Source organism: Eucyclogobius newberryi, unplaced genomic scaffold (genome assembly GCF_026437365.1).
Source record: "Eucyclogobius newberryi isolate DKJ021-1_F unplaced genomic scaffold, fEucNew1.0.hap1 SCAF_1, whole genome shotgun sequence".
Lineage (NCBI taxonomy): Eukaryota > Metazoa > Chordata > Actinopteri > Gobiiformes > Gobiidae > Eucyclogobius > Eucyclogobius newberryi.
This window is the reverse complement of record NW_027315723.1, coordinates 22,861,003-22,879,834: the sequence shown is the minus strand read 5'-3', so window position 1 is coordinate 22,879,834 and position 18,832 is coordinate 22,861,003. Positions and strand designations below refer to the sequence as shown.

The following is an 18,832-nucleotide window of genomic DNA, read 5'->3' as shown; positions in this document are numbered from 1 at the left end:
TGTACCGCTGCACACGCGAGCCCTGACCGTGGATCTATTATTATATTATCGGTCCTGACACATCCGAACAGCAGAGTCACTCACACACGTGCTTATGTCGCTCACAGCAGAACCCTCGCGGAGAAAGTAACAAAGGAACAGTATCCGGTTTCAAAATAAGATTCATTGCACGCAGAAGACAACAGAAGCATCCGGCCAAACGATGTGTGTAATCGTTCATATGTTACTAAATATCGGTTGAGTAATTGTTTTACACATGTAGACGATTATGCAGCCTTTACTATTATATTGCCAACGTGAACTTAAGTAAGCAATCCAAAGGAAATAGGGTTAGTCCCTCCCAATCCTTGCTTTGGGCTTTGTTGGGATTTCTACAACATACGTTAGAAGTGCTGGGATATTTCCAAACTCTGCTGCTTTATTACCTGTAATGTAATTAAATGTTGTTGTTGTTGTTGTTGTTGTTGCCCACGTCAGACTGTATTCTTTAGACTTTATCCTATAGAATCCATTCTTCAGTTCTATTAAATTCAATTTAAAAACTTGCTTTCACAGTCACGTGATCGGTGCATTGAATGACGTCATAGTGTATTTTATGACGTGCTTTCGAAGCCCCGAAGTACGTCATAAAACACCCTTCACGAAGCGCCGTTGTTTCACGGGTGTGTCACTGCAGGGCTGGAGTCCATTGAGGGCTTTAAATGGACCACAGTCTGTCTCAAACCTACGACTCAATGAAGTCTCAACCTCCTCAAAGTTTAAAAAAGGTGTTCGCTCGTCGGAACCATGTTGATTGTTTGTGAAAAGCGAGATAAGTAATACTTTTATGAGTGTGGAACAGGATTAGTTTTTGTGTCAAGAGCTGCCCTGTATTTCTCGGATTTTGCTGCTTTTCCATGTAAGAGAATAAAAGCCCAAATAAACGGAATAATATTGCGTCCCTCCACAAAAGGAAAATGTAGGCCAATTTTAAAACCTTAAATGTCAGTCAAATATTATTTTTGATAGTCATATTATTCTAGAAACACAGGAGCCTCAATAAAACACACAACTAAAATGCTAAGTTATTTTATTAGCAACCATAGCACATAGAATGTGGTTCAAACCCCTGTGGACGTAGTAGTACTAAAACATACCACTAGATGTCGGTGTAATCCCTCATTCGTCCAGGAGTGTTCCATTGGAGAAAAAGGTTCAGTTGTAGTCATCTGAACTCAGTTTTATTTCTAAAACTGAACCTTTTTCTACAATACCACTAGATTTCACTCTGGAGAGGTGTTTCGAACTGTGTTTCGAAGCTTCGAAACGTTTGGATCAAATGCTTTGCTGTTTCTTGAGGCTTCACTTTGCCAATCACTAGAAACACTGTTTCCCAAAGCCTAGGTACCTTGCCTTGCCTCCAAAGTCGTGTCCTGCCTCTGCCCAAAAAGTCTGAAGCAGGATTCAGAGGAAACCGTCACACAGCAGCACCACATTCACAGACACACACATGGGGGCGTGATATGTTGGGGCGAACATATATTCATATTTTCTGGGGTCACATATATTCTAGTTTATTTTATTTTTTTGAGGGGGGTCTTACAATAGTATAGTTTGTATGTTTAGTGCGTTTTAAACTTAAGTTTTTTTAAAGAAAAATACAGATCCACACTCTTATTTTTTATCTTCTAAAATGGCCGTGGTGCATTATGGGTAAATTTACCAGTTCAAGGCAGTGAAGGCTACACTAATGTATCCTTGGTAAAGTGGCCACATGCTAACCAAACAGAGGACACATACCTCTGGAGGACAAGAACTTAGGAGCATGACTTGGATGCCTAACCACGCCCAGATGTGACCAAGACAAGGCACCAAGGCTTTGGAGACAGCCCTATTTGTATGGGTAGACCGTGGGTAGACTGTGGGTAGACTGTGGGTAGACTGTGGGTAGACTGTGGGTAGACTGTGGGTAGACTGTGGGTAGACTGTGGGTAGACCGTGGTTAGACCGTGGTTAGACCGTGGGTAGACCGTGGGTAGACGGTGGGTAGACTGTGGGTAGACCGTGGTTAGACCGCGGGTTAGACCGTGGGTTAGACCGTGGTTAGACCGTGGGTAGACCGTGGTTAGACCGTGGGTAGACCGTGGGTAGACGGTGGGTAGACCGTGGGTAGACGGTGGGTAGACCGTGGGTAGACCGTGAGTAGACTGTGGGTAGACCATGGGTAGACTGGGTAGACCATGGGTAGACCGTGGGTAGTAGAACATGGGTAGACCGCGGGTAGACCGCGGGTAGACAGCGGGTAGACCGTGGGAAGCCCGTGGTTAGACCGTGGGTAGACCGTGGGTAGACCGTGGGTAGACCGTGGGAAGCCTGTATTTAGACCGTGGGTAGACCATGGGTAGACTGTGAGTAGACTGTGGGTAGACTGTGGGTAGACTGTGGGTAGACTGTGGGTAGACCATGGGAAGACCGTGGTTAGACCGTGGGTTGACTGTGGGTAGACTGGGTAGACCGTGGGTAGATCGTGGTTAGACCATGGAAAGCCTAAAACTGACGTAGTATTTACTTATCCATGCAGTTGTAGTAGTTTATTTAAAAGTAGTTCATTTAATGTACCACTATTACTGTGCACATGGACACTTTCAGACACATGTTTCACATTATTTATTTTTTTAGCCCATTATATTTGACCTGTATGCTTGTCAGATAATTGAGTGTCTGCATCATAAAGCAGACAGTATATGTTCTTGTATTCCCATTTATTTTTCCATATCAGGATTTTTGACACGTTTCAACTCCTTAACACTTTCACCGATTTCAACAAGTTATACCTCTTTACGATCGCTTTCACCGTTTTAGGGGTGCTATTGTTTTTGACATTTGTACACCTTTTGTACAGCAAAAGTAAATTGCTAATGCTAACGCTAATGGTAATTAGCTTTAGCATTAGCTTCTCTGTTGCTAGGTGACGGAGGTACAGGGAGAAGGGGGTGCAGCCGGGTCACCGAGGCTCTCTCTCCCTTTCTCCCTGCTCAGGTCTGCGTTCAGCACAATCTTGCAATTTGTCAGGACAAACTACTATTTGAGTCGCAAACCACGCAATCATCAACTGTAAATTACTGAGCGTTGTTGCCGCAAAACGCAGCAGAAAACAAGGACGGGCGGGTAGGTGGCCGCGCGGGAAGGCGAGAGCCATCATTGCCGCTAGCACGGCTTTAATGTAATTTGTTGTCAATTAAATCTGACTTTTTATCTTAAGTAGTACTACCAGTACTACTTACACACATGTTGTACTTTTACGCAAGAACGCAGACACACACATCATAAAGTGCTAATCAATAACTAGATAATGTGCAATGGCTTCAGCCATTGCACATTATCTAGTTATTGATTAGCACTTTATGCATGACTCACAGTATGAAAGCCTCTGCAGTCCGCACTGTTGTGTTGTGCTTGTGCAACACCTGCTTGGACAGGTGTTGAAAGTGGCATCTAACTTGAAACAATGCATTAAGTTTGTGTATTTACTCTGTCCATATCAAATAGATAAATGCATTAACACATTGACTTTTATTAATTAAAAAACAATGAATGTAGGAACATGTTAAAATAGTTTCACCCTGATGTATCCTTATGGCATGTATCATTATGCCCCATTGACTTCCATTATCAGGACTTTAATGCTCCTACAATCGGGAAATTGTGTTGTTTTGGCCAAAGAGAATGAGGTCAAATTTGTGCTTTACCGTTATTCACAAAATTACTTTGTTTATGGTATATTGCTGTAATTACTAGGACTATCCACATGAAACAAAAACCGACATACATATTTCAGTGTTTTCTCTGTAACCATGAACTAAAGTGAAACAAGTGTGTGATTGTTGTCACTTGAAAGGATTCAAAGCCATAAGATTGATATTGTAGGTTTGTGAAGCCAATCCCAAATAACACATAATAGTAAGGTTCAATCTTTGTGATTTCTATTCTAAATATTCAAAAACAGTAAATCTCCCATTGAGTTACACAGGGTAAGGGTTTTTGTAGCCTACTTTCCAGCTCTGTGAACATGTGAACTGCATGTGTCAGGTTATCAGTGCAGAGGTGCACAGTGAAACTAATAACCCACAGTGACCTGGCATATGCAGTCAGACTGGTCCAAAGACACATAATACACAATAGACAAATTCCTGTTCAACTTGATTTTTATGCTGCTTAAATCCGGAAACTCTTCCTGAAGATGTGAGACAGACCTTTTCTTTGACAACGTTCAAATCTAAGCTAAAAAACGTTTTTGTTTGGCTGTGCTTATGACGGAAAGGATTTTATTTTCACACTTTTCTTTTATGTCTTGAACTGTTTTGTGATTTCTGTAAACTCTTTGTGATTTTAAGTCATTTTTTGTGTTGTGTTTGAATTGTCTTGTATACAAATTGTGCTCTAAAAATAAACCTGTCTTTCCTTGCCATCGCCCACTGCCTCATTGCTGCCAAAAGAAATGTATGCAATTCAAGCTAAAAGAAAAAGTCCTGTAGAATAGGGGCAGTGGATGAGGCTATGGCCATAAAAGAGGCTTTATAAAGAATTACTTTCAAAATAATTCTTTATTTGGTTTAAATTGTTTTTATGGTTTAAAAACAAAACAAACAAAGTAGGGACGAAATTAAGACTCAAATGGTGAAGTTGCAGTTGGCGCAGGCCAGTGATTCTCAAAGGATGGTCCAGTGCCCCGGGGTACTTCAGAAGTACTGCAGGCCCCAAATGTTGTCTTCATAATGGGTTCTTTTACTTTTATGGTGCCCAATTTGGTGCCCAATCTGATATTAAATGCATTATTTGATAGCTCAAGGAGCTGCATGTGCCGTGGCACTAGTTTGGGACCCTATGGTTCAAAATCACTAGGCTACATAATTTCAAAATTAAATATAATATGAACTTAATTCTACTTCCAATGGTCGCCACAATTGAGTCTTCATGGAAACAATTATTCATTAAAGGTATTTTTATTGCATAAAAGTCTGATGGCGCCACCTGGCTGCCGTGGAGGTAGATCATGAGGTAGATAGCTTAATGTTACTGTCACACTGTGGAACATTTCAAGCAAAGCAATAACGTCACCATAGCGACGCGCAGGTGGTGGGCTCTGATCAGAAAAGTCACACAGCGCACAGGCTTTTGTCCCCGCCCACCTGCAGGTTTTCCCGCCCACCTGCAGGTTTTCCCGCCCACCTGCAGGTTTCCCCGCCCCTCGGAGCTGATAACCGGACAGCGCGCGGCTCTCATCGTCTTCACGAAGCCGCAGCGGGATGAAAGATGGCGGAAGGAGGCGGTGGGACTGCGCCGCGTAATGATCAAGTTCTGGACTTGTTCTGCTTCATTTAACTGCCCTGCTCTCGTGCCCGCGCGTCGGCTATGTGTTAAGAGTCCTTGAAAAGTTTTCTGGAAATGAACCGCAGCTGAAATCGACAATGAGCCTCCGCTTTGAAGGTGATAAAGTGCTCACTCTGGATCTACTTCCAACACATCACACATCTTTTACGTCACATTAATGTCCTTTGAATGGAGTGTGGCTGGGACCTGTGTGATGCTTAATTTGGGGTCTGTATAATCTCTCGTTTTGGTTTGACTCATAATTGTGATTGTCTTTCAGGCGTGTGGCCCCCGCAGCAGTGCGAGGCCCCCGCGCGCTTACCCGCGGACCACGTCCTCTTCTCAGGAGCCGTCTTATTCCCCGGTACGAGCGCGACACTTTCACCTGTGGAGTTTGATGCAATATCCAAGTCAAATGACTCATAGAACGTGAACAATGTTCAATGCCCGATAGTTTGTGTAAAGTGTTCATGTGATGGCAGTGACCCCTCAGGCGCAGAATGGCTGCCATGTCTGTCTCAGGACAGGTTTGGCTTCAGAATTTGCTTAAGCTAATGCACGTGACCTGTTGACTTAAGTTTTTTGCCTAACTAGTGTAAAGGAGGATGTTAATGTTTTTAACTGCAACCTTTTCTTGAGAAGAGTCTTTACCTGCTTGTCTGGTCATGGAGGTTCAGCCTGAAAATTTCCTGCAGTATGGCATTAAACAGTCGCTTTTAATTGTTCAAAATACCTTGAAAATCATGCATTCGCAATGCGCAGTGCTTTCTCCACAGATCTGACCTGTAACTACTGGTAGTGGTGTCAGCTCATAGTGATGAATAAGCTTTATGTCATACTGTGGAACATTCCAGGCAAAGCAATGACTCCTCCACCTGAAAAGTTTCACTGTGCACCTTTTGGCGTACAGTATATGAATTGTAGATGCATTTGTATTGAACCATGGCTGATTCCTTTGCTTCAGGGGCTTTCGATCAGCAGGGCGCTCCTCTGGTCGTGTTCCCAGTGGATGGACAGGCTGGGCTCCCTACAGCACTCAGTAAGGCGGAGGTGGTGGACTTCATTAACTACTGCCTTTCCCAGCACAAGTAAGAGGCTGTTTTTGTGTATTGTTTTCTTAGATGTCCTGTCCTTTTAAAATGCCTGTTTTTTGACAGCAAAACGCAGAAGAGTAGTTTGGTGTCAGTTGTGGCAGATCTCAGAGAAGCATCTGCTGCTTCCACACGATTCATTGCTGAGACCCTGCTCCTGCTTGAGGTACTGCCGACGCTTTGTTTGCAGTTTTATTTCACTAGTCAATGGCTATAGGCCTATGACTGACATTTTTTCTCAAACATAAATTCCATTTGGGAAAAATGTGGTTTGAGTGGATTAGAGGTGGGTGTGGGGCCATCTGATTCCAGTGGCTACAGCGTTTGCCAAAAAGGGATGGTTTCTGTGAACACTGCAGAATCTGTACAGTGCAGTGTGTTTACCCTGAAGACTAATCTTTTCTTGCATAACAATTGTTCAATTCATAAAATGCTGTTTATAAATGGTGCTGTTGAAGCCAGTGACTGTTCTCAGAACAGTTACGGGGATCATGAGAATTGTTATCAGATGGTTGGTTGAAAATATAATTGCATTAAATAGACAACATTTTGCCACTGCCATGGAATGAACGTGAAGCATTCCTTTTTATGAACCAAACTTGAGACTATTGTTACTGTTTGACAGGCTGGATAAGCAATTTAACAAATATCATTTAATAACCTTATATAGGTTGCAACTGAATATGTTTACGTTTATATTGTGTTATCGATTCTCACAATTAAAAAAACTAAAAGTCAAAACTCTTGGTATGAGTTTATAAATGATCTGTTATTTCATGATCTCCCTTTTTATTCTTGTCCCAGCTACAGAAGAGGACAGTTCACAGTACATATATAATTCAGCCAAAGAAAAAAGATGTGTGTCGGCTGTTGTGCAAACTGTGGGGCCAGTCCAAATCACAGCCTACTTTCAAGGTACATTTAGTCAATGAAAATGTTAAGACAAATCCTTTTGAATGATAGATTATTTTGTGATTTCCAGAAAGTTCTTCTCAAAGAGGTCTTTGAACTCTCAAACTACATGGACAGAAGTCAGCTGATGTCCTCGCTGGGAGGATACTTTGTGTATTGTCACCAGAGCTGGGCGGTCTTCACCAAGGTCACTTCTTTATCTTATCTGTCCATTATGCTGCCCTAACCAAAATCCTAACCTCAAGGAACAAATGCATTTTATTTAGATGAATGGTAAACATGAACACCAGTGGTGGGTTGGTATGTGTAGTTGCTGCCACTGCGGCGGTGTGCGTTTTGAGTCCAGCCCTCCCTCGACCATTTCACGCTACAACTGTCCTGTCAAATAAAGCAGTCTGGTCAGAAAAAATAGTAAACACTTGGGACAGACAAACCATTGCTGCTGATGTAGGGAACAGTAAGGGTTTTAATGTGTTATTATGGAACAAAAAAACATGTGATGTTTTAAGTTTACATCGTCTAGTAAAAGTAAAGGCAGAGTTGTAAATGTAGCAGTCTTATGACGACCCGCAGGCGATGGGAGGCGCTGACTGAGGATCGCCTGTGCTGCTCTTGCCGCGCTGCTCTGTCGCAGTACTATACAGATCCTCTCCCTGCGTAGAATGGGCTCAGTTTTCATTGTCCCCCTTGACCCCTTTGTCCACCCAACTCTCGTGCGCTCAGAAGGCCGCATTTGTGATTTGTTGTATCAGCCGTTTCCTTGGTGAGGCTTGTGCAAGTGCTGGCCTTATTAGCGAGTGAAAGGAGCCCTTCTGTCTCTGAAATTATACATTCAGTCACCGTTCCACGCTGCCACAACTCATTAACATACTATGGCTTCACAGAACTGTTTGCCCGCCACATTGTAAACATGGCCGCGTTACGCTCCAAGCCCTCAAAAGGATTTGTGCATGCAGTGCACACACACCATCGTGAGAGGTCAAGGTCTTGTTTTACTCGGTGACTTTGATCAACTCGTCTCATGGATCAGTTAAAAAATAAAAGCAAGTTTACTTTTCTACATATCAATTTCTTGTTTCAGTAGCTGTTGAATATTGCCCTGATATTGTCCTTTTTATTCATAGTGTGTTCTAAAAATGGCAGACCAAGAAATGAACGCATTGCTTGACTCTGGAATTTGGAGTGTTTGTTGGATCAATCATGTTTTTAATCTGATCAGTAAAAATAAGTGAATGCCTCTGCAAAGAAATATTGGAGAAATCTAACTTTGTCATGTAATTTTTGTAATAACATATCTGCAGTTGACAGAGCACTTCAATGTTTACATTTTAACTGGATTGTTCCTTTTTATATAGCACTTTCTCACATTTAAGACCTTAGCGCAGGTAATGTACTACCAATAACTCTTAACAATTAAGAACAGATCCCTGAACATGGTATTAAAGAACCTTTGTATGCAAGCAAATGTGGACCTGCCAAACTTGCCAACTCTACTTGCAATTTTATTCTGGACTTGGCTTTGGTGTACTAACTGTTGCTTTTATTCATCTTGGTCATGCAGGAGATGGCTATATTTGAGGAGCACATGGTGGCGGTTGCGCAGCGGTTGCCTGGCTGCCTCTCCTCTCTCCAGGCCTTGTCCAAACAGCCTCTGCCCAACTCCATCCCTGAACTCCAGCTCTACTGCTCTGCCAACGAAGCCTGCTTTCAAGAGCTTCAGAGGTCAGACTCACTTTGACTTTCAGTCCCGTTCAGTTTAGTGGTCACCATCTGAACACAATGTTGTGTTTTGAAAACCACAAAGCTCTTCACATTTTAATTTAATATTATGAATATTTCTGTATTTTAGTCTTTTTTTCTTTTTTTTTTTTTTTTTAGAAATTTTCACATTGTTTTCGTACCCCTTTTTATGAGATGATATTAATGAAGAGGCAATGGAAATATGCCAGAATTTGCCCATTGGTTACTTTCCATTTGTCAGGACAAGAAACGACATGACTACACACATTCAGTACAAATTACATTATAGTTAAACTACACACACAGTCAGTGCTTTCAGACCTGGTTCCTCTTGAGCCAATGGTTTGTGTCTAACCCTCTTTTATTGCAGGGAACTGGGCCTTGATGATCTACTCAGACACTGCAAACTTCAGCTGGAGAAACTAAGGTTGCCTGATCTTGACCTGCACTTTCAGGCCATGGCCGGTACTGCACCTTTCACCCTATACTTCTCCAGCATGCTGCAGAACCACCACAGGTACAGACACAGGGTTTTGGGACACACGGACTCGGGACACACGGACTCGGTGCCCCCTCCTTGGGTCTGATATAATTTCATTACAAATGTTGACATGGTGCAGGATGATGTGGACAAAATGATGCCCAGTTGCCCATCATTATTATGGATGGTACAAGATCTCCATATCAAGGCCTTTTATTTAGGGATCATCTCAAAACTGGGCCTCAGTGAAAAACCCAAATGTGCACGTAGGAATACTATAGCAGCCCCAGTGACCAAGTATAAGTGAGAGACATGTGCCTTTTTTTTAAGGGCTTTTGTGGAATTTATTTGTATGCAAAATGATAGCGGTCAATCTTTCATACTTATTCATCACCCACCTCTGTTATGTATTGTTTTAAAAACACAATCCTTGTCCTGTCACTTGCAACCGATGATAAATGTCTTGCTTGTCTTGCCTCTGACAGGATCACTGCAGCGTTACAGAAAGTGGACCTCCTGTGGGTGAAGGTATTTTCAAAAGCTCGACTCCAGTTACATGTTCTGCAGATGAGAGAAGCTGCTCTGCAGGTAATTTACTGGCGGGCATGTGATCCAAGCTGTGTGTGGGCCGTTTTAAAGACATTTATGTAATGAATACCTGTGTCAGATCACAGAACAGATTGAGAGCCTTCTTCAGCACAAGCTCCAGCCGTACAACATCCAGATGGCAGGAGATGCATCCGAGGCCGAGCGGCTGACCTCAGAGTTTCACTCCTCTGTCTACACTCCAGCCATGGTACTGTCTAGAGTTAGCCCACATTAGAAAGAACAATAACAAACTATGACAATCTGACTCTTAGATTAAATGTGATCTTAAATGTAATCACTTCTGAGTGTATACATCTTGGGTTTATACTTGCTGTTATTACAGTCTCTGGTGGTTGCTGCTGAGAAAGTGGTGCACACATTAACAGAACTGCTGAATGATGCTCCTAGCAGAGAGTGCTGGCTGCTGGACCTCCGCAGGCTGAAGGACAAGCTTCACTCCACAGTAACTTTGACTTTGCAGACGTTGCAAGCAGTCTCCAAATACCATAGATTTTACAACAAGGTGCGTCATTCCCTGCAATTTTCATCAAGGTTTATATAGTAGTCCTCTGTTAACCTTGTATAATCTGTTTATGTACTGGAGCTATGTTTGGGTGTTTCAGGCTCACAGCTGGTACCAGTTGGTGCTGTCTCAGAACTTCTTACAGGACTTGTTTTCTGAAGTGGACAGACCAAGGAGGAGCGGTGGTACTCTACCCGCTTGGAGGAAGAGGCTCTTTGCTTTCTTGAAAAATAGTCCCCCTCCAAACATGGAGGAACTGGTTCATCTGGCCCATCTTTCTCAAGTCATCCCTGACAAACGACTTGAGCAGGAAGGCAGGCAACTGTCTCAACGGTAACAAATTTTCATACATTACATTGTGATTAAGAGGTGCATTATAATCTGCAAAACACTACATTATTTCAATTGCGTTCTGGAGGGTATACCACCAGTAAGGGGACAAGCAAGTGTTTAATTTGTCTATTTTGCACATTAAATGATAAAACATTTACATTGCAGGTGTATGATTTTGAGACAGATAATCATGTCCTCTGAACCACTGAGAGTAACTCAACTCCAAGCGGCACTGCAGTGGCAGTATGAGCTGCTGCAGCGTTCACTGGTCAAACAGAGTGAACAGAATTCTCCCACCGACACACAGACCACCCTGCCCACACAAGAGGCTAACTCCAGAATGGCAGCCCCGAGCGGGGACCTCCTCAGACATGGCACCATGGCAGAAGGGAAATTGACATCTCTGAGTTCATTTGACTCAGGATTTGAGGGAGCTGGAAGCAGCATGTTGGAAGTGCGTACTGTGACTCCAGACTTTGTAAAACGGACTATGGTCCTGGAGGAGACCGCCTCAAACTCCTCTCAGTCTGGCAGGTTTGGATCACTTGGTAACTCTTCTAGGGCAAGTGTCCATATTGTTCCTAAAGTAATCCCAAATTCCTATGACTTTGAAATAAAAGTTAAACGATCAGCTGCCCATCCCACCAACCCATGGCTGAGTTTACCAGATGATGACCTGGAAAACTTTTACACTGTTACCATCACACCAAAGCCATCACTAGAACAAAGAGACTCTAGTGCAATCCCTAACAGTCACGAGAAGGAAGAACTCTGTCCCGGGACTCCTGCGGCCCCTCAAACCACCTGGCCACTGCATTCCCATTGCAGCCTTGAGGACTCTGAGCTCAGCCCCATTACACGTGTCCTATCAAGCACTGTGACTGAGCCCAAGGACCAGTCCACAGGGGCAACATCCATGCTCTGGGACTCCTACGACCTCCACGAACAATACCTGGATGCAACAGAATGGTAATAATTGATCTACTGTGGAATCACTGTTATAAATGTATAAACGTAGCCAAGAATTAAGAAGTTTTCCATGTGTCTTTTCCCAGTGCAAGAGCTCCTTCTCTGAAGGATTGGGCCATAAAAGAGGAGGAGAACCTGATCGAGGTAGAGAAGACCCTTGAGCGAGCAGACAAGATCCTAACGGTGAGTTTGAACTGGAAAGTCTGCAGGTTAGTGTTGGTGTTGAACTCTGTAACATAGGTCGTTTTGTTTTTTAGGAGGAGGAATGTGTTCTAGCTCAAGAGGTACAGCTGAATGTTTTGCTGCAGAGTGAAGTTGGGTCGCATCCCTGGACAGCCTGGAACAACCAGGTAGACTATTGGCTGGCTTTAGTGTGAATTTTGTGTTGTAAAAATAAATAATAAATTGTCATTGCAGATGTCCTTGGATGAACTCTCAAAAACAAATGTGGATCTTGACCACTTTAGTGCTGAATCCACGTTTGACACAAACTTTGGAACACAGCCTAGACCCTCGAGACCCAAAGCTGATCTTCTCACAGAGATCAAAGAGGTTCATGCTCTGGATCAGAAGATCTTGGATGAGAATTTCAAAATCAATCTGCTCAGGCAAGAAGAATGTCTAGAGGAAGTTGTGCAGACAAATTCGGACAAGCTGAACGAGCAGAACGTAAGGATGCCGATTGTAAAGATTAAACTAGAGCAGGAAAACCTCGAGAGGGAGCCTGTGAGTATTTGTCAAGTAAAGAAGCAAGCCACCAGCGTCATCAGATGCTCCATAATGTCCAGAGCAGAAAGTGAAGAAGACGGCGCCGTGTGTAATGAACTACTGGCAGGTCAGAGCATCTCAGAAGGGTCCCAATCCAAAGAGGACCTCAGCCACTCTTCTGATCCACCCCAGGCTAAGGCTGTGTCCAGGACCAGTTTCTATAATGAAACTGGCATGAAATTACAAGACCACGCCTGCAATCCGCCAAGTCATCCTCTCTCTCTTAACACCACAGTCTCATCCAAAAATCCTGTCCAGCCCTCTTCTGATCTGCATGTCACTCCAGACAGTGCAGTGAGAAAGTCGAAGCACGGAACTGAAAGGGCATCAAGTCCCCGGCCCATACCCAAACCCAGAAAAAACACATCTACTCAAAACAAACTAGCAGCACAACACCGCACTCATGCCACTGAGGATGGAAACGCACCACCTGTGTATACGGTGGATGCATCTCCACCCTCTCTCACTACTGAAGAAGTGAGTGTTCCTACTGTTGACACTGTAAACCTCTTAGGTTTGACCTCTGGGGACATGGGTGATGGAGGAATGCACACTGGGAGCGGGGGCGGGCCCTCTGAGGACCCTGGGGGCGCGCCCTCTGAGGACCGCGGGGGTGGAGGAGCGCCCTCTGAGGAGGACCGCGGGGACGGAGGAGCGCCCTCTGAGGAGGACCGCGGGGACGGAGGAGCGCCCTCTGAGGAGGACCGCGGGGACGGAGGAGCGCCCTCTGAGGAGGACCGCGGGGGCGGGGGAGCGCCCTCTGAGGAGGACCGCGGGGGCGGAGGAGCGCCCTCTGAGGACCGCGGGGGCGGGGGAGCGCCCTCTGAGGACCGCGGGGGCGGGGGAGCGCCCTCTGAGGACCGCGGGGGCGGAGGAGCGCCCTCTGAGGACCGCGGGGGCGGAGGAGCGCCCTCTGAGGACCGCGGGGGCGGGGGAGCGCCCTCTGAGGACCCTGGGACAGACGTGTGTGAATCAGTGTTTCTGGATCCAAATGTAGAACTGCACACCAACAATAATAATAATAATAACAGGCTGCAGTCTGCGTCCGGAAAAAGAGAAGCTCACTCTACAGATGAGGACCATGATCAGGTATTACATAATTTCCATTTATAAAATATAAACTAAACCATAAATTCTGTTGCCATTCCCCTTGTCTTTACTTGATTCAGACTTGCATTAAGTTTGCAATTATTAGTGGTTATTGCTATAGTATTTCTAACCAGACCACCCACTACAAATGAGGCTTTATCGACAGAAGGATTACAGAGCGCTGTGCATCTTTATCTTAAAGCCACAAACTCTCTTTTTGAAGACCATGAGATGAAGATTCTAAGCAGGAGAAGAGATGGTTTAAAAGAGGAGTTAAGGAGCCCATTTTTGTTTAAAAAAAAAAGAGAATCCCTCTTTAGACAGGAATGGAGGTTTAAGGTTCAATCTACCGGTAATATAGAGCAGTATTTTCAAACCATTGGGCGGCATCAGCCCTGGGCATTAAAATGCAAATTGGGAAGTCATGGCCATTACAGAGGGGAACACGGGCTAATAACAGGACGTTCCGCCCGGTGGGCAGGGGGTACTCCGAGTAGGAAACACTTGAGTTCTCAGACCAAATCTGTAGATTGAGAATTACTCTTGGATGAGATATGTCGGTGTAATCCCTCATTCGTCCAGGCGTGTTCCATAGTAGAAAAAAGCTTCAGTTGTAGTCATCTGGACTCAGTTTGAAAAATTAGACGTTTCGACTCTCATCCAAGAGTCATTGTCAAAAGAATTTAGATCGAGAACTCCGATATTAATACTGTTCTGTGGTAAGACCCGCCCATTGGGCGGAGCCCAAAAACAGAGCAATGTAGTTTATTCGATCCAATGCAGTGAAGAAAGCTGTAAAGAACGGTACATAGGTGAGACAAAACAGCCTCTACACAAGAGGCTTTATCAGCACAGAAGAAATACAAGTTCAGGACCTCAGAGTGCCGTGCATCTCCATCTTGAAGCCTCTAATCACTCGTTTGAAGACGGTGAGGTGAAGGTTTTAAGCAGGGAGAAAAGATGGTTTGAAAGAGGAGTCAAGGAAGCTATTTTTGTTAAAAAAGAAAGACCTTCTTTAAACAGAAATGAAGGGCTAAGGTTTAATCTTCCTGTTATTTATAATGGGTTACTGAACCCCTGGAAAGGTAGAGGACCAGGACAAGGACATTCGGATGCTAATCAGGTACTCAGGGTGGTTGAGCCAGGGTCTCACAAAGACAAAGAGGATTCTAATAGCCCATTAAGATTCTGAATAGGCTAGCTCGGTAGATACAAGGGGGAGTTTCTGTTGAAACAAACAACTCTTTCTACTTCAGGAAGGCTCCGCCCAATGGGCGGGTCTTACCACAGAACAGTATTAATATCGGAGTTCTCGATCTAAATTCTTTTATTGACAATGACTCTTGGATGAGAGTCGAAACGTCTATTTTTCAAACTGAGTCCAGATGACTACAACTGAAGCTTTTTTCTACTCTTGGATGAGAGTTGAAACTGTCTAGATGCCGCCAACTGAATATTTTTAATACTACAGTATAACTGACATTTTCTCTTCATATGAGACATTTTTTTAATCTGGGTAAATATTGAAGGGATTTTTTTTTTTCATTAAAGATTTTTTCTGAAGATGCTCAAGCGAACTGTGCTGCTTGAATGCAGCCAGACTGAGTCTTCAGACAGTTTGGGGTCTTAACTATCCAACTCTGCGCCAATTGCCAGGCTGGGGTACTGGAGGAAAGAGCTGGCCAAGCACGGCTATTCTATGGTCACGCTCACTAAAGACCGGTTCTAAAGACAAAACAAATTATTCATTGTGATACACTAAACGTTTCCTAAACAGCAGACTGAGGACTTCAGCCCGGTGCCTTCTACCTGCACTCCTTCATACAACCTTGGAAAAGGGGGAGAGGTGAAGTGGTCGGAGGGTTCAATGTCTGCCCTCATGATACAGGACCAGCTCAACATCAACACCACTCTGGTATTGTGCTGCACATTTGTGACATTGTTGTAATATTTCAGTTTAAAGCCTTCGTAAAAGCATTGTCAGAATTTAAATTGTGTGCATAATCTGACTTGTAGTATTCTTGTGATAAGAAATTATGACTTTAAAATTGTTTTTGTATAGCAATCATTGGTATTGACTGACTTTAGCATACTAGCTGTAAACCTTTATGTAAGGAATAAGGCATAAAACCTTCCCTATGCCCCACACCTGACTGAGACCATACAAATGGCAGGGACTGAATATTTGCCCTCCTTGTCTGGTATGTGATTCTGGTTGTGTAGTTTCAGCCTTCAGACTTCGGCACCTCCATTGTCCTGGACACTGGATCTGGTTTGATGAAGGCTGGATTTGCAGACGAGAACCTTCCAAGAGTCTTATTTCCAACAATAATTGGCGTGCCAAAATATGAGGTAGAGACTTGACCTTGGATCGCCTTTAATGTTTGTTATTGTCATAAACTTGCACGGTTTCCCCAACAGGAGATCATGAATGGCAGCTCAGAAAAGGATTCATATGTGGGACACAAGGCCCAGCACATGAGGGGGGTCCTGACCCTGAGACATCCCATCAAACACGGCATCATCCGCAATTGGGACGACATGGAAAGGGTGTGGCTCAAAAACTTGTCTGGTTCATCAATTTTATACTCGTTGTTTTATTGTCTGATGTCGAATTTGCTGAGGGCATTATTTGTGATTTCGGCTACTTTGTTATATTTTTAACAATTAATATAGGCTCATATCACAACATTCGTATAATTAAACATAGTAAATACTTAAGCCTACAGTGCATTAGGCCTATTCATCTATCACATTATAACTGTGCCTTTTGATTACCATATTTTCGGACTAGAAGTCGCACCAGCCAAAAAATGCATAATAGAGAAGAAAAAAACATAAATAAGTCGCACTAGAGTATGAAATGCTGTTGCAAGTGTGAAAATAACAAATATCACATAAGTCGCTCCGGAGTATGAGTATAAGTATAAGGCCAAAACTATGAAAAAAGGTGACCTGAGGTCCCTGCTCTTTATCTTCCCCTTGGTGAAGTTTGATCCTTTTTTATAGCGTACTCGCCTCCTAATGCCCAAACTTTAGTGGTGTCTCATGCAGATTCCTCATGATCATTTTAAAAGGTGAGTCCACAATGACGAATGCAAGTATAGTGCATTAAAACACAGGCCTACCGTTTCTGCTGGAGTATGGCCATCGAAGGCAGATGCAGATGACCGCAGCAGGCACAGTCAGTCAGGACGAGAAATAGGGGGGGTCCCAGGGGCGAGGGGAGCATCGAAGCAGCGTCTTCTCCTTAAAGCCGCTGAAGAGTGCAGCGTGGGAAAAACTCTGCGTGTGTCAGGCCATCAATAAAGTTCGTGGGACAGATGAAATTGCGAAAGGGACAGATTTGCGTGTGGGCCGCTAGTTAAATAGATCTGGTTTAGATGACTGCAAATTGATTTACATTTATATATATTTAAAGATAGTCAAAGTACCAGAACCTAGACTTCCCTGGGTTACACTTTGGTTTGAACAAAACAAAGTTAAAAATGAAAAATCTTTATCAGAACTGTAATATTTTTCAGATTTGGCAGCACACGTTTGATCTATTGCGTGTGGACCCAGCGGAGCACCCGGTCCTGCTGACTGAGGCCCCTATGAACCCTCTGGAGAACAGACAACGTGCGATGGAGCTCATGTTCGAGTACTTCGGAGTTCCCTACAGTTACGTCGCGATGCAGGCGGTGCTGGCACTGTATGCTGCGGGCAAGACGACAGGTGAGTGTCAGAAAAAAAACCCTGTGGGATCATGGGGGTTTGGGGAAGACTAAAGTGTAGACTGGTTTCAAAGTGCACTACCTTTGCTGTGTGCTGCAGGAGTGGTACTGGACTCTGGGGATGGAGTAACCCACAGCGTCCCAGTGTATGATGGGTATGTTCTGCCTCATGCTGTGCAGCGCTTCCCTTTGGCTGGAGCAGATGTAACTGCGCAGCTCACAAAGGTACACATTTAATGTAGCCGTTTGTTGCCTTGTGCAGCGCTGCACCCAGGTGCTGACTTTGTGCATGTTGGTCATCAGCTGCTGCAGGAACAGGGCGTGTGTATGAGGACCACAGCAGAGGAGGAGATAGTCCGTGAAATGAAGGAGAAGTGCTGCTGTGTGGCCCTTAATTATAAAGAGGAGCTCCATGAGGGCGCGTCCTGTGGGGAAGCGAGCTACACAATGCCTGATGGCAAGATCGTGACACTGGGCACAGAGCGAATCAGGTAATTATTTAGACTCAGATCTGAGGCACTAGTGCTCATTTCCTAAAAGTTCTGTATTTAAGATATCCATGGGTTCAAGAATTATGAAAAAATATTACCGCCATCTATGGTCTATTTTATGTGATCTCCATGGCCACAGTCTTGGGACATTTCACCATTGAAAATATAAATGGGAAGTTGAAACAAAAACATGCTGACACATTTCAACCATGTAGTGCCTTCAGGGTATTCATCAAAGAACTTGCATTTAATGCAAGTGCCTCAGCTCTCCTCTTGTCACTACTGTAAACCTTAAATTCTTGAAGGACCTGCTCTAAAATATTTCATGTACTTGAGTAACCGTTTGAAGAAATTGTTGAAATTGAGTGTTTCAAGACACCGTACATTTACCCTAAGCTGGCTCTGCTAGATTGATATGTGCATCACTCTGAATATCTATCTGGAACGGCTCTCGCCGAAAGCAGTCAGAAAAAGGTGTAATGTCATGACAGATATTTGAATCTGACTGGTCAAAGTGTCAAAGAAACATGCAGAGAAATCCTCAAAGCACTTCTATGTGCACGTTTAAAAAAAAAAATAATTAAATAGTCCTTAAATCTGCTAACACAGGCCAAAGTATGTCTGTCGCATCGCCATGTTTTTAGGTTTGTTCTTTTGACTTGTGTGAAACAAGTTACAATTTTACCATGCTTGCGTTAACAACTCTGAGTAAAAGTTTAAGCTACTTTTCACATTCAGGACAAATGATTACTCCGATGACGATTCATACAATGACTCAAACA

The 18,832-nt window shown here is 43.8% G+C and overlaps 2 protein-coding genes across 4 annotated transcripts in view; both read left to right on the top strand.

Annotated features, from left to right (window-relative positions):
* Positions 1-18,832, top strand: part of LOC140355774 (actin-1) — an 87,697-nt gene that overhangs the window by 67,195 nt on the left and 1,670 nt on the right. Inside the window, exons 1-7 of one of the 3 annotated variants that reach the window (XM_072440434.1) lie at positions 13,270-13,843; positions 15,621-15,758; positions 16,073-16,195; positions 16,265-16,393; positions 17,368-17,560; positions 17,660-17,784; positions 17,863-18,050. In XM_072440434.1, the coding sequence (XP_072296535.1) occupies positions 13,286-13,843; positions 15,621-15,758; positions 16,073-16,195; positions 16,265-16,393; positions 17,368-17,560; positions 17,660-17,784; positions 17,863-18,050 (1,454 nt within the window). In that variant the 5' untranslated portion in view covers positions 13,270-13,285. Of the gene's footprint in view, positions 1-13,269; positions 13,844-15,620; positions 15,759-16,066; positions 16,196-16,264; positions 16,394-17,367; positions 17,561-17,659; positions 17,785-17,862; positions 18,051-18,832 lie in introns of those variants that run through there. The other 2 variants (XM_072440429.1, XM_072440440.1) reach the window with 2 other exon arrangements.
* LOC140363435 (uncharacterized) lies at positions 5,262-13,274 on the top strand. Its single transcript, XM_072449982.1, has 17 exons — positions 5,262-5,466; positions 5,630-5,713; positions 6,314-6,437; positions 6,507-6,606; positions 7,245-7,355; positions 7,423-7,539; positions 8,914-9,074; positions 9,463-9,609; positions 10,059-10,161; positions 10,241-10,369; positions 10,505-10,684; positions 10,785-11,017; positions 11,183-11,986; positions 12,073-12,169; positions 12,244-12,336; positions 12,404-13,195; positions 13,269-13,274. The coding sequence occupies exons 1-17, from the start codon at positions 5,448-5,450 to the stop codon at positions 13,272-13,274; spliced, it is 3,300 nt and encodes a 1,099-aa protein (XP_072306083.1). The 5' UTR covers positions 5,262-5,447.